A 17,392-nucleotide genomic window follows, 5' to 3' on the forward strand; every position below is an offset into this window, starting at 1 on the left:
AAAATTTCAGACCTGGAAAGCTGCTTTCATTGCCGTCAGCCGATCTCCCATGGCTCCTGTGGAAGGCTTATAGGCCTCATAATTACTCATCACATTGTTGTTATTTCCTCGGTCCTTTAAAAAAAAAAAAAAAAGCACACCTGTGAGGACAGAATGAGCACAATGCCAGAATAGGTCTCATATACCAGAAACAAGTGAGCACTACAATGGGAACAGGACACTTTATTTTGTGGGAATAGGTACAGTAATAATTACTTAAAAATGCTATGCCTTTCAACCCAGTAATTGTTTTTAGGAATTAACCCTAAAGTCAAATAAAAAAATCCCCAAAGCTATCATACGATATTATTCAAACCCAAACATAGTGTTTATGTAATTCTGTGTAGTTTTATGCTCAGGATGAAGAGGCCATGAGGCAATATATAGCATATGCATATTGCTTATACAGGGCTCAGGCTCTGAATCCACTCTTTTAAAAAAGTCCAAGTCTCAGTTTCAACATTTATCAGAGTGCAACCTGGGGTGCCTCAGTTTCATGACTTGTACACTTGTGCTCACTGGGTGGTTGTGAAGATTGAGTTAACAGGCATGACTCTTGCAGTGGCTGGCCCTGGCACACATTAAGTGCTCAACATTAGCTATAGTTATCTGTGTCATGTGCGTCATTGTTACTGAGACAATGGGAGCGATTCTTTATCAAAAACACCAAACTAACGATATTGCTCCAGAAATACGTAAACTGGCAGCTTTCTTCAGTTTAGGAATCAAAGTGACAGGAAATAGGCAGTTAAGGAAGCCAGTGAGGAGGTGCTTTTGTTACCTGTTTTGTGAGAAAAGCTTAGCTCTCATCTCCCTGATGCAATTTCCCAGAGTGTAGAAAGCATTCCTGAGTTTAGTAAGAAAACAGAGTTCACAGAGTAACCCTATGGCAAGGTTTTCCTTGCCAGTGCTGGGGGGCTTAAGTTTCTGATTCACCAGGTCTAGGGTGGAACACGAAATTGCATTTACCGATGGCCCAGGAACCTCAATATGTAAACTGCTGCTAATCTAGACTGATTTCCTGAGTATGTCTAGTCACCAAGTACACAAAGGTATTTCAAGAGAAAGTTAAAACATTCCCTTCTAGACAGGGTCCTGAATTCATGAAGGCTTTGTCAAGTAGAAGAGGACAATCATAGCATCCTCCAGGACTCGGGAGCAGCCTGAAGGGCACTAGAACAGTCTGGACTCACCGTGTTCTCCGAGCCTAGGCCGGGGCGTTCCCTATAGCCTAGGCCACCTCCACCAATGTTCAGCTTTTTGCCTTTTCCTCCTTTAAAGCGGGATTTCCGAAACCAGGCATTCTGCACACAATTCAACATAATTCAAGGTTAGATCACAGAAGGAAGAGGCAGCCAGAGGAGGAGGACATTATCAGAAAGTGGAAGAAATAAAGTGCTTCATCTTTAGCCAGTATATTTATGGCAACCGTTCACAGGAACCACAGATGAGCTTCTTTTGGGAGTTTAGGCTACCAAATTTGTCAGGAGGCCTAGCTCCTTATCTGAGGCTTCCATTATTACTGTTTCTCAGGGCCTCCAGGAAGAGAAATGAGTAGGTAAGCCTCAGATACAGAGCACTTACCACTTCTAACTTTCTTGAGGAAAAGGAACTGATTTTCTGTTTCTCAATGTAGACATACCATTGGACATACACACACGGAGCTTAAAAGAGGGCTTGGAAGTGAAAGAAAGGCTATGTGAAGCGAGGTTCATCAGAACTGGCTCTAGGAACAGACGTTTAGGACTGCTAGCCACATAATTGAAAGTTTTATTTATCCATGGCCTATAGTGTTCCTTGAATCTGACCATCCATGGCCTATAGTGTTCCTTGAATCTGACCACTGCCAGCATACTGTAAGATTTATTTAGTTCTTTTCAGAATACAAATATCAACAGGAAAGGTAGCCCTTTATCTGATAATCACATGTTACAATCTAAGCGAAGTACTTGAGAGGTAGGGCTGGCTTCAGAAAAGCACTGACCAGGGAAGCTGATCACAGTCTGAGGGCACAGAAAGCCTAAAGCACAAAAAGAGATGTAGGAAAAAATCCAAAGACAAGATAATTCTGTTAAAAAATGTAGTTTACAATTGGCTCACTGTACCCAGGAGAAGGAAGGATACCCCATTCTACTCCTTCCTGCAATTCAGGTCCTTTACTCTCAGAACCCAGAGCACAGGCAACAGTACCATACTGTAAGTGCAGTACAGGTTAACTGTTCTGTACACTGACTTATAAGTCTGAAAAACACCTAAGTCTCTACTATCAGAAGGTGTATATTGAACCCATTTGTAATCTGGAGATGACATCTATTACAATGACCCAGGATTTAATTCAGTAGAATGTCTAGCTTAGTTTTAGGTTAGTAATGAATGTGGTCAAAGATCTGGGACCTATGTCTATGAGAAATAGTCTATTAAATACATCGTTTCTTAAGACATCACATGTTTTTAGCCCCCCAACGAGAAGAATGGAGAAAGGACAGTAAGGGGAAAAGTAGCCATCTTTGAGATTGCTATGGGGCAAGCAGGCAGAAATTTCAGAGGGACAGATTTTAGGAATAAGCTTTTCAAATAGATATTGCTGAAAGAAGAGGGTAGAATGAAAGACCAGATGAATTTTAATGTCCTATAATACTAATCTGTACCTCATAAGCAGTGCCCCCCACCTATGGCTGCAACTTTCCAGTCCTGTGTCTATGTTATTCCCCTAGGCTTGCTGAATTTTTTCACTTAGTTTTATAACCTGGAGCAATCTCAAGTGTACTCAGCCCCTCACCTGCATTGCCAGATCTAGGAGTTCCTTGGAAACATGCTGATTGGCTCCTTCCAAGTTCCGGACAAGGTCACCAGCAAAATTGCTGTCCTTGGGGGTCAGTAAGGTATAGGCCACACCTTTCTCACCCGCTCGTCCCGTGCGGCCAATCCTATGAGTATGAGTATCAATATCTCGTGCCACGTCATAGTTAATGACAGTCTTAATTGAAGGAATGTCCAGACCACGGGCTGAAATAAAAACCATTTTTTTTTTATTCTTTAGTAGGAGTAAAAAAACCTAGACTAACCCAAAATGCTAGCCAAGAGCCCACATTCCTCTTACATAGACAAAGTGCATGGTTTGGTGATCTAGTAAGATACAAGCATTTAGGCTCCTGGTGGCTCAGTGGCTAAGCATCTGCCTTCAGCTTGGGTCGTGATCCCAGGGTCCTGGGATCCAGTCCCGCACTGGGCTCCCTATGGGGAGCCTGCTTCTCCCTCCCTCTCTCTCTCTCATGAGTAAATAAATAAAATCTTAAAACAAACAAACATTAAAGTTACCCTAAAGCAAATGCCACTGTCATCAATTCTACGATGCTAGGCTGTTTAGCATAGGGGACACATGGCTTCTGCCATTAATAATCTATCATGGCCTCTCTCTTGCACCAGGAATATGTAAAATAATGAAAGCATCAAACTGCTTTGAAGTCGGGAAATTATCTCCCTTATTGGGAGAAAATACCAGTTTTTAAGGGTAGCTATCAAAACCAAAAATCATACTTCAAAAAACTTTTCAACTTTGAGTGAAGTACATGCAATCAATGTCAGGTAGGTACTATGTTTAGACACATCATAAAGGCATAGCCTATGATGTAACTGGCTCAACAATATTTTTCCCTGAGTATCTTTCAACTGCAGGGATTCTTTTTCCAAAGAGAAACATACAGTGAAGGTGGTACCCAGAGCTCTAGGTTGTGATCACTTATGGTCTAAACTGCTTGCTCCATTTAGTGTGCCCAAACAGGCCAGTAGAGGGCCTTCAATCAGCCTGCTCATGTACTCAAGACAGAGCACCCTCAGAGCAACAGGAATAGAAGATCACCAGGGAAGGTCGTACTCTACCTGCAACATCTGTGGCCACCAGGACTGGGATGTCCTTTTTCTTAAAATCTGAAATGACCTTGTTTCTTTCGCTCTGATCCATATCCCCATGAAGCAGCCCAAGATTATGACCCTCCTGCTTAAGGTTATTGGCTAGCTCCTCAGCATTGGCTTTTTTAGTAACAAACAGGAGGACACTTCCTGAAGAGGTAAATTCCACCAGTCGCCGAGTGAGCCAGTTCCATTTACTAGGCCCAGAATGGAGAATTTCCACAATCTGTGTTACATCTTCATTTGCCTGAAAAGTAAGAAACAGATGACTGTGACGTTTGTGCCAAAAGGCACCTGAACAAGGACCAGACATCACACTTTCCGTCAACATAAGAAGGACCTTCAACAGTCCTCCTCCTTGGGCTTTCCTTCAGTAAGTCAAGTGCAGCTCGAAACCTACATCCCTTCTCAAATTACTGCACTCACCATCTTCCCCAATTTGTACATATACCTATTTGTAAGCCCCAATATTTTGCAATCCGTTGTTATAGGCCTATTCAGATTACTCCTAATAAATTAAGCTCCTTTTCTGTCCTTCCCATTCACTGCTCCTAGTACAACTCATACATGCACACAGAAGGCACTCAAAAATGTATAGTAGACAATGTCAAAATACTAACAGCACAGAACTTTAGTAACAAACATGGCAAGCAACTTCAGGAATTCTCAAGGCAGCCAAATTCTCCACATTGGACATATGCAAAGGTAAGAAAAATACCATGAACTCATTTTCACCAGGTCTTTCAAGTCACCCCACTCCTTCTACAATCATTTAACATATGAGTTCCATCCTGAGAGCCTTGTTTTTCCCCTAAAAGATTGGGGGTTTTTTTATTTTTATTACATAAAATTTTAAATAAAAAAATTAATGAACATAATCATCTATGTACCCATCACCCAGCTTCAACAGTAATCCATATTTTGACAATCTATTGTCTCATTCAACTATCCTCCTGCCTTGTTTTTTAAAACAAATCTGAATTATGTTGCCTCATCTCTAAATATGTAACACAGTAACATGTTTTTTCTCTCATTAGTGAACAATTCCACATCTCCATAATATGAAAAATAATCTAGTGGAGTCCCATTGAGCCCTGTTTAATGGTTACCTCTCCAATGTCTCCCTGCACCACACGAATAGGGTCGATCAAGATGTCTCTGGCTAGTTTTTCAATCTTTTTCCGAAAAGTTGCACTGAATAAAAGAGCTAAAAGGTAAAGTAAATCCTGTTAAAGAAACAGTGTGACTTCATTTTTGAATACCCACTATACTTCCTACTGATGTTCAGAATTATTCAGTTTTATAAAATAAACCCATCTGAACTTTAGTTTCAAAATTGATTCACTAAGGAAAAAAGCATTTTCCTTTTCCTATTCTAATATACTTTCAGTTAAGACAAGGACTGTCAGCACGGTTCAAAAAGGCTCTTGACTTCCAATCAGCAGATCTGCACTGTGCTTTAACTCCTGTACTGATAAAACTGTGTAACTTGGGACAAGTCACTTAATTCTCAGGCTTGGTTTATCATCTACAAAAATGAGAGTCATATATTATTCTCTAAGGTTCTGTCCAGCTCAGACATTTTATGCCCGCCTCTACTGGTTCTCACCAGCACACACATGGGTCATTTTTGCTGCCATACTCTGAGTACTTAAAAAATACAGAGGTGTTTTATTCTAAGTAAAAACGTGACTTAATAAAACTGCTTTATACATACTCTGTCTGTCAGGACGGACATGACTTGCTATGGATCGCACCTGGTACTCTGAAAGAAGAAGAAAAGTAAAATTAACATTGTAACTCCATACTATGGTTTGGGATGCCTGGGAAAAAGTCGTTTTAGTAGAAATCTTCACATGAAAGTTCTAACTATTAAGGAAAATTTGAAACTCCTAGGCCTGGGAGTTTTTATTTCAGTATAAAACCCAGAAATCCTCTTCCTCCCCTCAACTAGGCTGGGCCCAGTGCCGTTCCAATCAATAAAAATGAATTATTCAGAATTTTCACACAGCTGGCTACGTTGGGGAGGATAGGAAAGCAAAGGGCCTTGAATGATATGACCTGCACAACCTAATATGAACACAGACCTTGACCTCCACAACCAAAGGCAGATGAATAAAAATAAAGCACAGAGAAAACATTCCCCGTATATACAAAGGCACTTTCAAATGTCTATAACCCAGTCAAGCCTAACATACTTCCTGAGAGAACACCTAAAAATAGTTAATGGCTTAGCTAGATCTCTACAGTTTAATCCTATACAGGAATATTTTTAGCATCTCTCATACAGAAAAAAAAAAAAAAAAAAAGCTAAGTCTAGAAAGACAAAGCAAAAGCAAGTATCATGAGGATGGGGGCAGAAGAAACTGGTATTAATTAAAGGCATACCAAATCCCATGTCAAACATGCGATCTGCTTCATCAAACACAAGGTAAGAGACTCTTTGAAGATTGGTAGCTTTCTTCTTCACATGATCAATTAGTCGACCCTGTGAGATCCAGAAAATAAATAGTAAGTATAATTAAAGGTATTTATAAGGAACTTTCTAGACTTGTGCTCCTGGTAAAAGTGCTAATTCTCCAGTTGTAGACTGAAACAGACACTGGGTCTGACAGACTTGGACTTTATGCATTATAGAGCATAAAAGAACAGAAAATTTGAAAACTTTATTGTGGGAAAATGGCCAGAACTATTTTGTAGGGCATTCTAAAATGACCTAATTTAAAACCTTATTGATGGGTCTTAATGTTTAGGCTATACTCTTCTGGGCAATGGTGACCATATTCCAAATTGTATGGTCCAAAGACTGTCCTCCTCCTGATTCTTGATGCTCTCAGTAACCACAGATCCACTTTCTAAGAGAACATTAAAAACAGATTGAAAGAGAGGGGAATTTGTAACTAGTAACATACATGTCAGAGAATCTTAATGAACTGCTATTCTAAACAAGCAATCAAAATTAAACCAAAGCCACAGGCTGTGATTTATCACAGTATTCTGGACCCTGCTTTACCACATTTTAGGGGGGCATTCCATTCAATAACTACCCTTTTTCCATACCAGGAATGGCTGAGAAGCCATTTGAACCCAAGACATACTTACTGGGGTACACACAACAATTTCTGCTCCCTCCTGAAGGGCCTTGGCCTGTTCCCACATGCTCCCTCCTCCATACACAGCAACTGATCGAAGATTATATGCTTTCCCAAACCGCTTACATTCCGCATGGATCTGCAAAGTTGTTGACAAAATGACATGAATAAACCAGGACACTGACCAATACCCAAAAGGGAGTTCTGAAAAACCCAGAGAATGTGATGTCAGAGAAAATAAAAAGCTAGAAAATGCTTTAAAACCACATTCTTATTCATAAATGAATAGAGTATCAATGTCACATTCAATAGGCAATCTACAACCTTGTCTTCATTATTCTTTTAACTTTTCTTCCTGACCTTGTCATTGCTTTTCTTTCCAACCCAAATAAATTAACCCAGGAAAATACCGAGAACTTAAAATACAAATTATTCCCGTATAATTTTTCTCTTAAAACAGTGATTTTGGGACGCCTGGGTGGCTTCTGCCTTTGGCTCAGAGCGTGATCCCGTAGTCCTGGAATCAAGTCCCACATTGGGCTTCCTGCAGGGAGTCTGCATCTCCCTCTGCCTACGTCTATGTCTCTGTCTCTCATGAGTAAATAAATAAAATCTTAAAAAAAAACACACACACACACAAAACAAAACTGGTTTTTAGGGAAAAGTATGTATTTGGTTACATAGAAAACATATCACATAATATTTTCCCATAAGTTTCCTGGTAGCACATGAATGTACTTAATGCTTATACTTAAAAAATGATTAAAATAATAAATTTTATGTACAGTTTCCCAGTTAATTCTACCCACTTGACTGGCTAGTGACTTGCTAGTTCACACAAAAGGAGGCATTCTACACAAACTACATACCTGCTGGCAAAGTTCCCTAGTAGGACATACAATCACTGCAATTGGTCCATCACCTGGTTCCAATTCCTTCTGGTCCATTATATGAATCAACATGGGCCAGATAAAGGCTGCAGTTTTTCCACTGCCTGTTTTGGCAATACCAATCATGTCTCTACCACTTAATGCCACAGGCACACCCTAGAGAAAAAAAATAAAAAAATAAAGTATATCCACTCTAAACTTTCAATTTTAAAGATGTACTGAAGGAAATCCCGGGGAAATTAATGACATTCATTTCCAATGAAGCAACAATATCCTAATGGGTTATGCATACTTGATATAAAATAAATCTTGATTTATAGGAAATACTATCATTCTTTTCATGTGGGCCATTTACAAAATATGAATGACTCCATTTTGCTTGAGATACAGAAAGGAAAAATTGCAATTTATAAGGAAGCTGCTAAAAACCAAAAACTTTTCTCCTCGAGAAGGTATAGACCAGCTTACCCATCCACATACAGAAAATTCTCATATTCTGTATAGGAATGAATAAATCCCATGTATAAACAGAAAACATAAGTTACTACTTTCAATTCTAAGTGAGAATTTTCAGGTTACAGACAAAGGAATCCTAGTCACTAATACTGCTTTTTTTGTCTACACGCAAATCTTTAAGTTTAGGCCTAATGAACTGTTTAATTTAGGCCATATTTCCAAGATATTTAGCAGATACAAAAGAATACTTCCCAGCCCTTTTAGCAACATCTTAAAATGGTCAGTAATTCACTTGCTTTTGATGGGGTCTAATTTTAATTTTTAAAGGTTTCAAAAATATTCTTGGATTTCACCTATAGTCTCTTTTCCCGAGTTAAAGCAAAAGTTGAAGATTAAGCCACAGAGGAACTATTTAGACACCCTCTACCTATGTGAAAATAAGTACAGTCACTGAATATCATCCTTTCCTTATGTTTTACTTACCTGGCACTGTATTGGAGTGGGCTGTGTGTACTCAGATTTCCGAATCTGGTGCATAAGTTGTTCATCAAACCCAAAATGAGCAAAACTACTTCCTGGTCTAGGAGGTGCGGCACCAGAGACCTAGAAATAAAGACAACTCCCAGGAGTGACTCGCACTTCAAAATGAGCAGTGTAGGGACACCTGGGTGGCTCAAGGGTTGGGCATCTGCCTTTGGCTCAGGGCATGATTCCATGGTCCCCGGATCGAGTCCCACATCAGGCTCCCTGCATGGAACCTGCTTCTCCCTCTGCCTATGTCTCTGCCTGCCTCTCTCTCTGTCTCTCATGAATAAATAAATAAAATCTTAAAAAAAAAAAAAAAAAAAGCAGTGTAGAAGTTCAAAAGTGTTTACCTGTATCTTGTACTTAGCTTGAGTATACAAAAGGGAAAATAAAAGTCTGTGGTCAAAAGTATACACTATTTGAAAAGGTAGAACTTGGGGCACCTGGGTGGCTCAGTGGTTGAGTGTCTGCCTTTGGCTCAGGTCATAATCCTGGGGTCCTGGGATAGAGTCCCGCATTGGGGTCCCAGTAGGGAGCCTGCTTCTCCCTCTGCCTGTGTGTCTCTGCCTCTCTGTGTCTCTTATGAATAAATAAAATCTTGAAAAAAATTATAAAAAACAAAAAACAGGTAGAACTCAAAAATGGATCTAAAGCTTTACCAAGGGCAGCCCAGGGGGCTCAGCGGTTTAGCACCGTCTTCAGCCCATGGCCTGATCCTGGAGACCTCGGATCGAGTCCCACGTCAGGCTCCCTGCATGGGAGAACTCTGCCTGTATCTCTGCCTCTCTCTCTTTCTGTATGTCTCTCATGAATAAATAAATAAAATCTTTAAAAAATAATAATAAAAAATAAAGCTTTACCAAAAATACTCCCATGAGAAATATTTCAGAGATAACTGGCATGTGACTTAAAATGATTAACAGTCTAGAAATCTCTTAAATTAGAATTTTCTATTTTTTTTTTAAGATTTTATTTATTCATGAGAGACACAGAGAGGCAGAGACATACAGGCAGAGGAAAAAGCAGGCTCCCTAAGGGGAGCCTGATGCGAGACTTGATCCCAGGACCCTGGGATCATGACTTGAGCCAAAGGAAGATGTTCAACCACTGAGCCATCCAGGTGCCCCCAGAATTAATTTTCTTTTAAGAAATTCAAATATCGCTCAATGAATTGGAAAAAGTCATGAATACTTTGTTTTGCCATTTGCCTATTAGCCAGATGATAGAAAAAAACACAATGTACTCTTGAAATAAAATGAGATGTACAAAGGAACTCCAAACAAGATGTGTCTATACACTGGTTACAATCTACTGTCTCCATTTTCAATTCTGCCTGAAGAGTTAGTGTCTCACTTAATGATGGTCCAGCCACTGTTGAACATTGTTCAAACTGTACCCAGGTGAAGAATGGGGCTTATAACCTCGGTGTTGACTCCAACAGTAATAACTCGGCAATGCTTCTAATACTGATTATATCTAATCAAGATTTCACTTAAAAGGGGTTTTCTTGGGGGGAGGGGGGAATTATCCTTGGAAAATAGACAACGCATGCACATGCACATATCCTCTCTCAGAAAACAAGTTCAAACAGCACGCAGAAATTGGCAAGACAGACATAGGTCAGAAAGCTGTTCCCACTAGAGTAGATATTACCATATTATCTCTGTGTTTCACTTAACTAATCCCTAGTAGTACACTTAAACAATGTGGCCAATGGGAAACCCAGAATTTTTTGGCAGACAGTTAAAAACTATTATTCTGAAATCAGTGCATATTTTAAGAAGGTATTAACTTTTTCTAATTAAAAAAAATTATGCTACATATAATTTGAGAAGTAGGTCTTAATTTTAAAATATTCTAAGACTACACACATTGTTTTCATCTATTAATTCTGTCTCTTCTTCCTGGCGATGGGGACTCTCATCCTTCATTCCTAGCACACTGTACTCACTGCAGAAATACTTGATTTATTTTAAGGTCACAGTAACTTCTTATTCCAACACAAGATACAAAATCAACTGAAAACATACAGCATTCATGTGTGTTGCATTAAAGAAAAAAACAATCCTATCCTGAAATAGCTGAAGACTAAAACAATAAAATCAAGACATAGAAGCCCAAAAGGATATAGTTATTATTCAATAAAAGGCAGTCCAAGGACCATTAGAAAAGAAGGTTATTTTAGTTTGGATAAGCAATACTAACCCAGGACTGATTAACATTAATATAAGAATATTTGGCTTAATGGTTGACTTACCCGAAGATTAAGCTTATGACGGAGATCTATTAGCTGCTGAGGGGTGAGGTTGGTTATCTCTTCATGCTCATTGTAAAAATTTTTTTCAAATGGTGGATAGTCAATCTGCAGGTCCAATTATTCAAAGTTAGTCTAGAATTCAAGAGTCAATCCTGTAAGTTTGATTTTAATGCAAAATAACCTTTTATACATATTACATAAGTAAAGCCTTAACCAGCTAGAAAGGACAAAGGAATTCACTTATTCATGACACACCTCCCAAATGTACAGATAACATCTTTCCTATTTCCATTTTCAATATAAACACCAATCTACTTCCTAAAGAGACTCCTGAAGGATACCTCAGATTTGAATCACCTTGATGCAGACTAAGGAATCTCTTACAAAGCTAAAGGCCTCAGAGGACAAGTATTTTAAAAGACTTTCCAACTATAGACACTGAAATATGCTTATTAGGAATAAGCTACTCACACCTAGCTCTAGCATTTAAAAACATGTCTAATAATTCCTTTGAGGAGAGCTCTGCCTTTAGAGGGATTTCTATTCTTTTTAAAAACATCAAACTCTCTACATAACTTTTAAAAAATGTGTGGCTAAGCACTTCCAATTCCAAAGAAGGAAGAAGTCATTCCTGCTACTCTTTTTATAATTTACTATACTGAGACTATAATAAGCATATCACTACTTATGAATTTGGTTAAATGATTCTCTTTAACCACATAACAGGTCTACAATAAAATTACATTAACTCTAGATACAGCCTAAAATTATCTTTCTATGGTATTATAAACAAAAAAGTAAGAAAGTTTTAGAAGTTCCCCTTTAGCACTACTAATAGGCAGAAATTTTTTGATGTTCCCCACCACACTGCACTAAAGTGTAACAGAATTTTTCTTCAGTTTTCTTCTTTTTCAGAATGGAAGCTCCATGAGGGCAGAATTGTCTTTGTTCACAAATTGTACAAATATATAATTTTTGTATATATGTATGAAATGAATAAAATAATGAATATATGAATACATGAAATGAATGTGAAGAAAGCTACTCAGAGGCAGAAGGGTTCTCCTTTCCTTACTTCGGGTCTCTCCTGGCAGATTGCCCACACTAATATGAGGACAACTGTGGGATACCCCAACATGATGATGAGGTTTGAGAGCTTCGTCAAGTTATCTCAAACATCTTATTAGATGATTATTTCAAGTACTTATGTGTTTTTCCTTATTAGATTTTCATCCTTTATCATGGATGCTTCCTCCCACATCAGTTTCACATATTTAGTTTCATTTGCCACATGTAAAATACCAAGGCATTATTTGGTAGCATCTGTGCAAAAGGAAACATTTAAAAAATTGAATATAATCCATACTCTAGTCTAGACCAGTAGATCTCAAACTTTCAGTCTCAGGTGCCCTTTACACTTAATAAAAACACAAGGTTTTTACTTGTGTGGGTTTTATCCATTGATATTTACCAAACTAAAATTGAGAAAATTCTTTAAAATTTATTCACTTAAAAATAACACACCATTATACTTTAACATAAAAGCTTTAATTTAAAAAGAAGTCATAGCTTTGTTTTACATCTTCACAAATCTCTTAAAGTCTGACTTAAAAGAAACTGGTCCCTATTATATTCAAATTGTTTTGATATATTGCTTTGATTGAAACCTAAGAAGAACATCTGGCCTCACGAAGGTATGTCATTAGACTAGGGAAGAGAGTATTTATTTTTAGTAGCCTTTTCAAATTCCTGTGGATTTTTACTCCTTTGATAGTACACTGAGACTTGACAAGTGGTCACTTCTTAAAAGGTATTTTCCTTGTATCATCTGACACCATATCAATGATCTTTTCACACAGTTATATTATAATCCATGGGTCTAGCATGTACTTTGCATGAAGCCTTTACTCATGCATGATTTTGTAAAATCATGCATTGGCTACTTGAAAATATTGGTTCACTGAGATAGTATGCAGATCGTTCACCAGGCAAAACATTTGATCATACAATCAAAGAGAAATAATACTTGTTTATTGCCATCAATTTCATTATAACAGACTTCAGGTACTGGAAAGCTGTTAAATTCCATGTGGCAAATAGAAGTTTCCCAAATTCTAATTTTTGTTTGAAAGCTTGAATTTCTATCATTGGCAATAAACAGTTTCACAATTGTGTCCCTTGACAAGTCATTCATTTTCTCAAATGAAAATGGTGTTACACACACACACACACACACACACACACACAAAGCAGCTAGTTCAGCTTATAACTCAAATGTTTACATGTTTTTCCTAGTGACACCTATCCTATTTTGGCATGCAACAGAAATGCTTCACTTGTCCTCATTTTGTCAAGTTGGAATAAAAAGAATTTAACACAAGATTTAATAAATCACAATTTTTACTGTTCCATCAAGGATATTCTTAAATGAAGCTGGATTTTTTTTTTTTTCTAACTGTGATGGTGTGGCAGAGAAGAATATAACAACTACAAGAAGAGCTGGTAACACTACCTTGATTCTTCGTGCTAAGGTCTCGGAAGTGCTACCTACCAGTGCTTTTTTAGTCATCGATGCAAATGCTGATGTGTTGGAAAAGACAAATGATGCTGGCATCATTATGAAAATTCTTTTGACTTTGCATTCTCCCTGAAAAGATCCTTGTAGGAGTCCGTGGGACCACACTTTGAGAGAACCACTGTCCTAGATCTAGATTTACGAAGGCCTGGAAGATCTAGTCTGACATTTAACCTGGATGAAACACCAATTTTTTTTCTAAGTGGGTATACTGATATCCTCATTCTCTTTTCCTGACTTAAGGAAACTGTAATTCCTGGCTCCACACATTGAAGGAACAGCCTCTCATCTGTCCCAGATCTGAGAGAAACAATAAAGATTTACAGCAATTAAAAAAACAAATGCAGGCCCAAGGGCCCATTTTGAAAGGTAAAGGACAGTCTGAAAAAGAAGTACAAATGCTTGGAAAAAATTCTTAGCCTAAAATCAAATGGGAGCAAGCGATTTAGCTGTGTCTTTAACAACAACATAAGCTATAAAGCCTCACTTCCTGACTCAACCACTTAGCAGAGATGAGAAGATATCAAAGAACAAATATTTTCATGACATAAGGAGTATGAATCAGGATTACTCAGATATTGAGAAAACCCAAATATTAAAGCTGAAGAGAACCATCAGCTTTTCAAATAAGAATCAAATTCAGCAAGAAACACCATACCTCTGAATGATCAATTGGAGGAAGAGGATCAATGATTTTTTTGGAAGGTGCAATTGGATTTCCATCGCTATCATATTCCAAATTATCTTCTTCTTCCTCCTGAACCACACCAGCAGTTGGGTTCTCTGCCATGTATCGAAAATAAGCTTCCTGCAGGAAAGCACAAGAACATAATCATATCCAAATACAACTAAGAACATTTCTGCTCCTGTAATTAGTGCACACAGTGTACCAGATGATTGCAGAGTTTAAGTACCTACCAAGTAAGGCAAGATTTTTACTAGCAATGATACCTTTAACAATAGCAGTATTCAGAGGGACAATCAAAGAGATGAATGAGGCAGTTAGTACTACACAATGATTTAACTTCTTTAACAAGAAGACTTACAAATCTGTCTGTCCCACAGCCTTCCTGGGGTGGGGTGTCTACCTACCCTGCCCAGAGCTGTGAACACGTGCTGTGGATTTACCAATCCAAGTTTGGAAGTTGACACTGATTAAATGGATCACAAACTGGAAAGGGCTACTGCTCATTCTGGTTCCCTTCTCACCATCCCACAACTGAACAATGGGGAAAAAAATACTAAAAGGACAATCATTAAATTAATGTTCCATCTTGAAATACAAGAATCACAAACAGAACCCTTAGAAAGAGGTAGAAGTTAGATGTTGCTAGAGGCCACCAGGAGATCCCACACTACTTCTTGATTTAGCAGCATAAACATTAATTTGAAAAAAAAAATCAACTGAATAAAGCTCATATTTGTTTTTGATGTCATAGTTGATCAAAAGTTCCATCTTCAACATGGGGGAAAGCTATGTGAATTTTTCTATTACCAATTGGTCATATACGTAGAAAAGGAGCACGTCAAATGACATTCCCTGCTGAATGTCAGGAATGGCCATTTCAGTGAAGGCAAGCTCTAGCTTGTCCCCAGTATAGACTTTGTGGGGTAAAAATAAAAGATAGAAATACTGCATAGGAACTCACTTGGTCATCTTCCTCTTCAATGTCATCTCGAATACCCCTGGAAAAACAAGCGGAGAAACAAACTTCCCTGCAAATGTTCCACATACCCAGCTCCATACTTATAGCAGATTAGTGTTGAATTCCGTACAGCACAGGAACTCTCAACACTAACAATAACAAAGCAGCAATAAGCACACTGTAAACTATCCATCCATCATACAGGTGTGGCTTCACTCTAAGCTGCACTTTGCTCTTTTGAATGGGATGATGTTTCCCCTAGAAACATCAATTACTAACGAGAATATAAGGAGTAAAACCTTTGAAGATACCCAAGGATCCTAACCTTGTCAACCCCATAAGACAAACACCATGTGGCTGTGAAATGCGTTTTAAAAAGAAAACGGCATTTTATATTAAGAAAAAAAAAAAAAAAGCCCTCTTTTGGTATTTACTAAAAAGAATGTCACAATTTTCTTGACATCCCCAGAGTTTCTAGCCCTGGAGTAACTGGATTCAGCCAAAATCCTTGGGGACAAAGGAAAACTACCTCAATTCTTATAAATTTGGGACTAAAACTCCTAAGCAGTTCATGTGGAGAAGGGGGCCATCGCCACTTGCAGCATCTCTCAGGAGCTACAGAAAGTATGGTTGTTTACTTCCCACAATCATCTGTTTCTAAACAGACTTTCTGCCTAATCTAGAGCACTTGCTGTTCTCAAGGCAAGCAACATCCCCAGTGCAGGAAAGTTGGAAGAGGATACAACAGTAAACGCCAAAGAGAGGGCTGAACCTTCTTATGGCACAGGAACCTAGCAGAGGGCCTGAGGCACTGATTGACAAGCAGAGTAGAAGTCCAACCATGCCTACTGTGCCTGGTACCGAAGACTTAAGAGGAGTGTGTTCAGCAAGGGAAACAGAATTCTCTTTCTCAGAAAATAAAGTATTTCAAGTTCTGATTAGCTGCTAAAGTGTATCACTCCTTAAATAAACCAGGTTACATTATTTATCAATAAAATACTTTTTTAATGATAAATCACCATTATTCCTCATAATCTATAGTCATTAACTTATTTTGCATTAATTATGGGACAAACTCAGAACAAGGAGCCCCAATTTAAATAATTATGCTCTCTTAACTCCCACTGTAACTCATTCCCCTGTCTACTAAAAACTATTCATAATGAAATACTAAATACTACTCTACTAAAAAAAAGGTATTACAAATGCAACAACTTTTGCCATCTCTCTTGTAAGATACAAGGGTAACTTCAAGTCAAGACATTTGTGTATTTTAATTTTTCTCTATAAACTTGGGGGGAATAAGCTTTGTAATATTTTAGCATTTTTCATGTAACCTTTGTGAGGGAGAAGAAAACAACTTACTTTACGTTTTTTCTTTCCTTGTCCTTTTCTTCAAGCCTCTTCATGTCTCTAGCTGCCTGATCCTAATGAAAACAAAAGGCCATATGGAATCATATCCACTAAACACATTAAAAGGGTAATTTCTTTATAAAGAATTCTTAGATTCGAACAACTGCCATCACAGCTTTAGGTATGCATTTTGACAACTGTATCTTGACGCAATCAAATTGTATTTTGACACTTATTTTTTCAAAGAGAAATGCCTAAATGTTCTAAAAACTTGTCTATATGGGGATTGCATGATTTTTAGCTACAATATTTGCCATACATGGAAAATTAAAAAAAAAAAAAAAGCTTTAACTGGTCACTTTAAAAAAATTAATTATGGCTGTAAAGGGCTGTCTTACACTCTGGCAAACTAGCCTTTCTCAAAGCATAGCTTAAGACCATTAACATCAAACTATCAACGGGGCTAGTTAAAAAAAAAAAAAAAAAAAAACCTGCAAATTTCTGGATCTGACTTTGGAGACTGCTCTCAACCAGGGATGATTTTGTCCCCAGTGGACATTTGGCAATGTCTGGAGATGTTTCTGATTGCTTCGGAGGGGCAGGAGGGGCTTGATACCAGTATCTAGTGTGTAAAAGCCACAGATGCTGCT

General features: G+C 38.0%; 1 protein-coding gene across 6 annotated transcripts in view; it reads right to left on the reverse strand.

The window, feature by feature from the left end:
- The window catches only part of DDX42 (DEAD-box helicase 42), a 37,130-nt gene that overhangs the window by 2,202 nt on the left and 17,536 nt on the right, over nt 1–17,392 (reverse strand). For 4 of the 6 annotated variants that reach the window (XM_025999567.2, XM_072746858.1, XM_025999568.2 and 1 more), the window contains 14 exons: nt 16,755–16,816; nt 15,393–15,429; nt 14,402–14,551; nt 11,169–11,273; nt 8,870–8,989; nt 7,910–8,086; nt 7,051–7,179; nt 6,337–6,436; nt 5,666–5,713; nt 5,058–5,155; nt 3,919–4,195; nt 2,819–3,045; nt 1,233–1,343; nt 13–114 (listed from right to left, as the gene is read on the reverse strand). In XM_025999567.2, the coding sequence (XP_025855352.1) occupies nt 13–114; nt 1,233–1,343; nt 2,819–3,045; nt 3,919–4,195; nt 5,058–5,155; nt 5,666–5,713; nt 6,337–6,436; nt 7,051–7,179; nt 7,910–8,086; nt 8,870–8,989; nt 11,169–11,273; nt 14,402–14,551; nt 15,393–15,429; nt 16,755–16,816 (1,743 nt within the window). The remainder of the gene's footprint in view (nt 1–12; nt 115–1,232; nt 1,344–2,818; nt 3,046–3,918; nt 4,196–5,057; nt 5,156–5,665; nt 5,714–6,336; nt 6,437–7,050; nt 7,180–7,909; nt 8,087–8,869; nt 8,990–11,168; nt 11,274–14,401; nt 14,552–15,392; nt 15,430–16,754; nt 16,817–17,392) is intronic. The other 2 variants (XM_072746859.1, XM_072746860.1) reach the window with 1 other exon arrangement.

This window comes from Vulpes vulpes, chromosome 2, assembly GCF_048418805.1.
Source record: "Vulpes vulpes isolate BD-2025 chromosome 2, VulVul3, whole genome shotgun sequence".
Taxonomy (NCBI): domain Eukaryota; kingdom Metazoa; phylum Chordata; class Mammalia; order Carnivora; family Canidae; genus Vulpes; species Vulpes vulpes.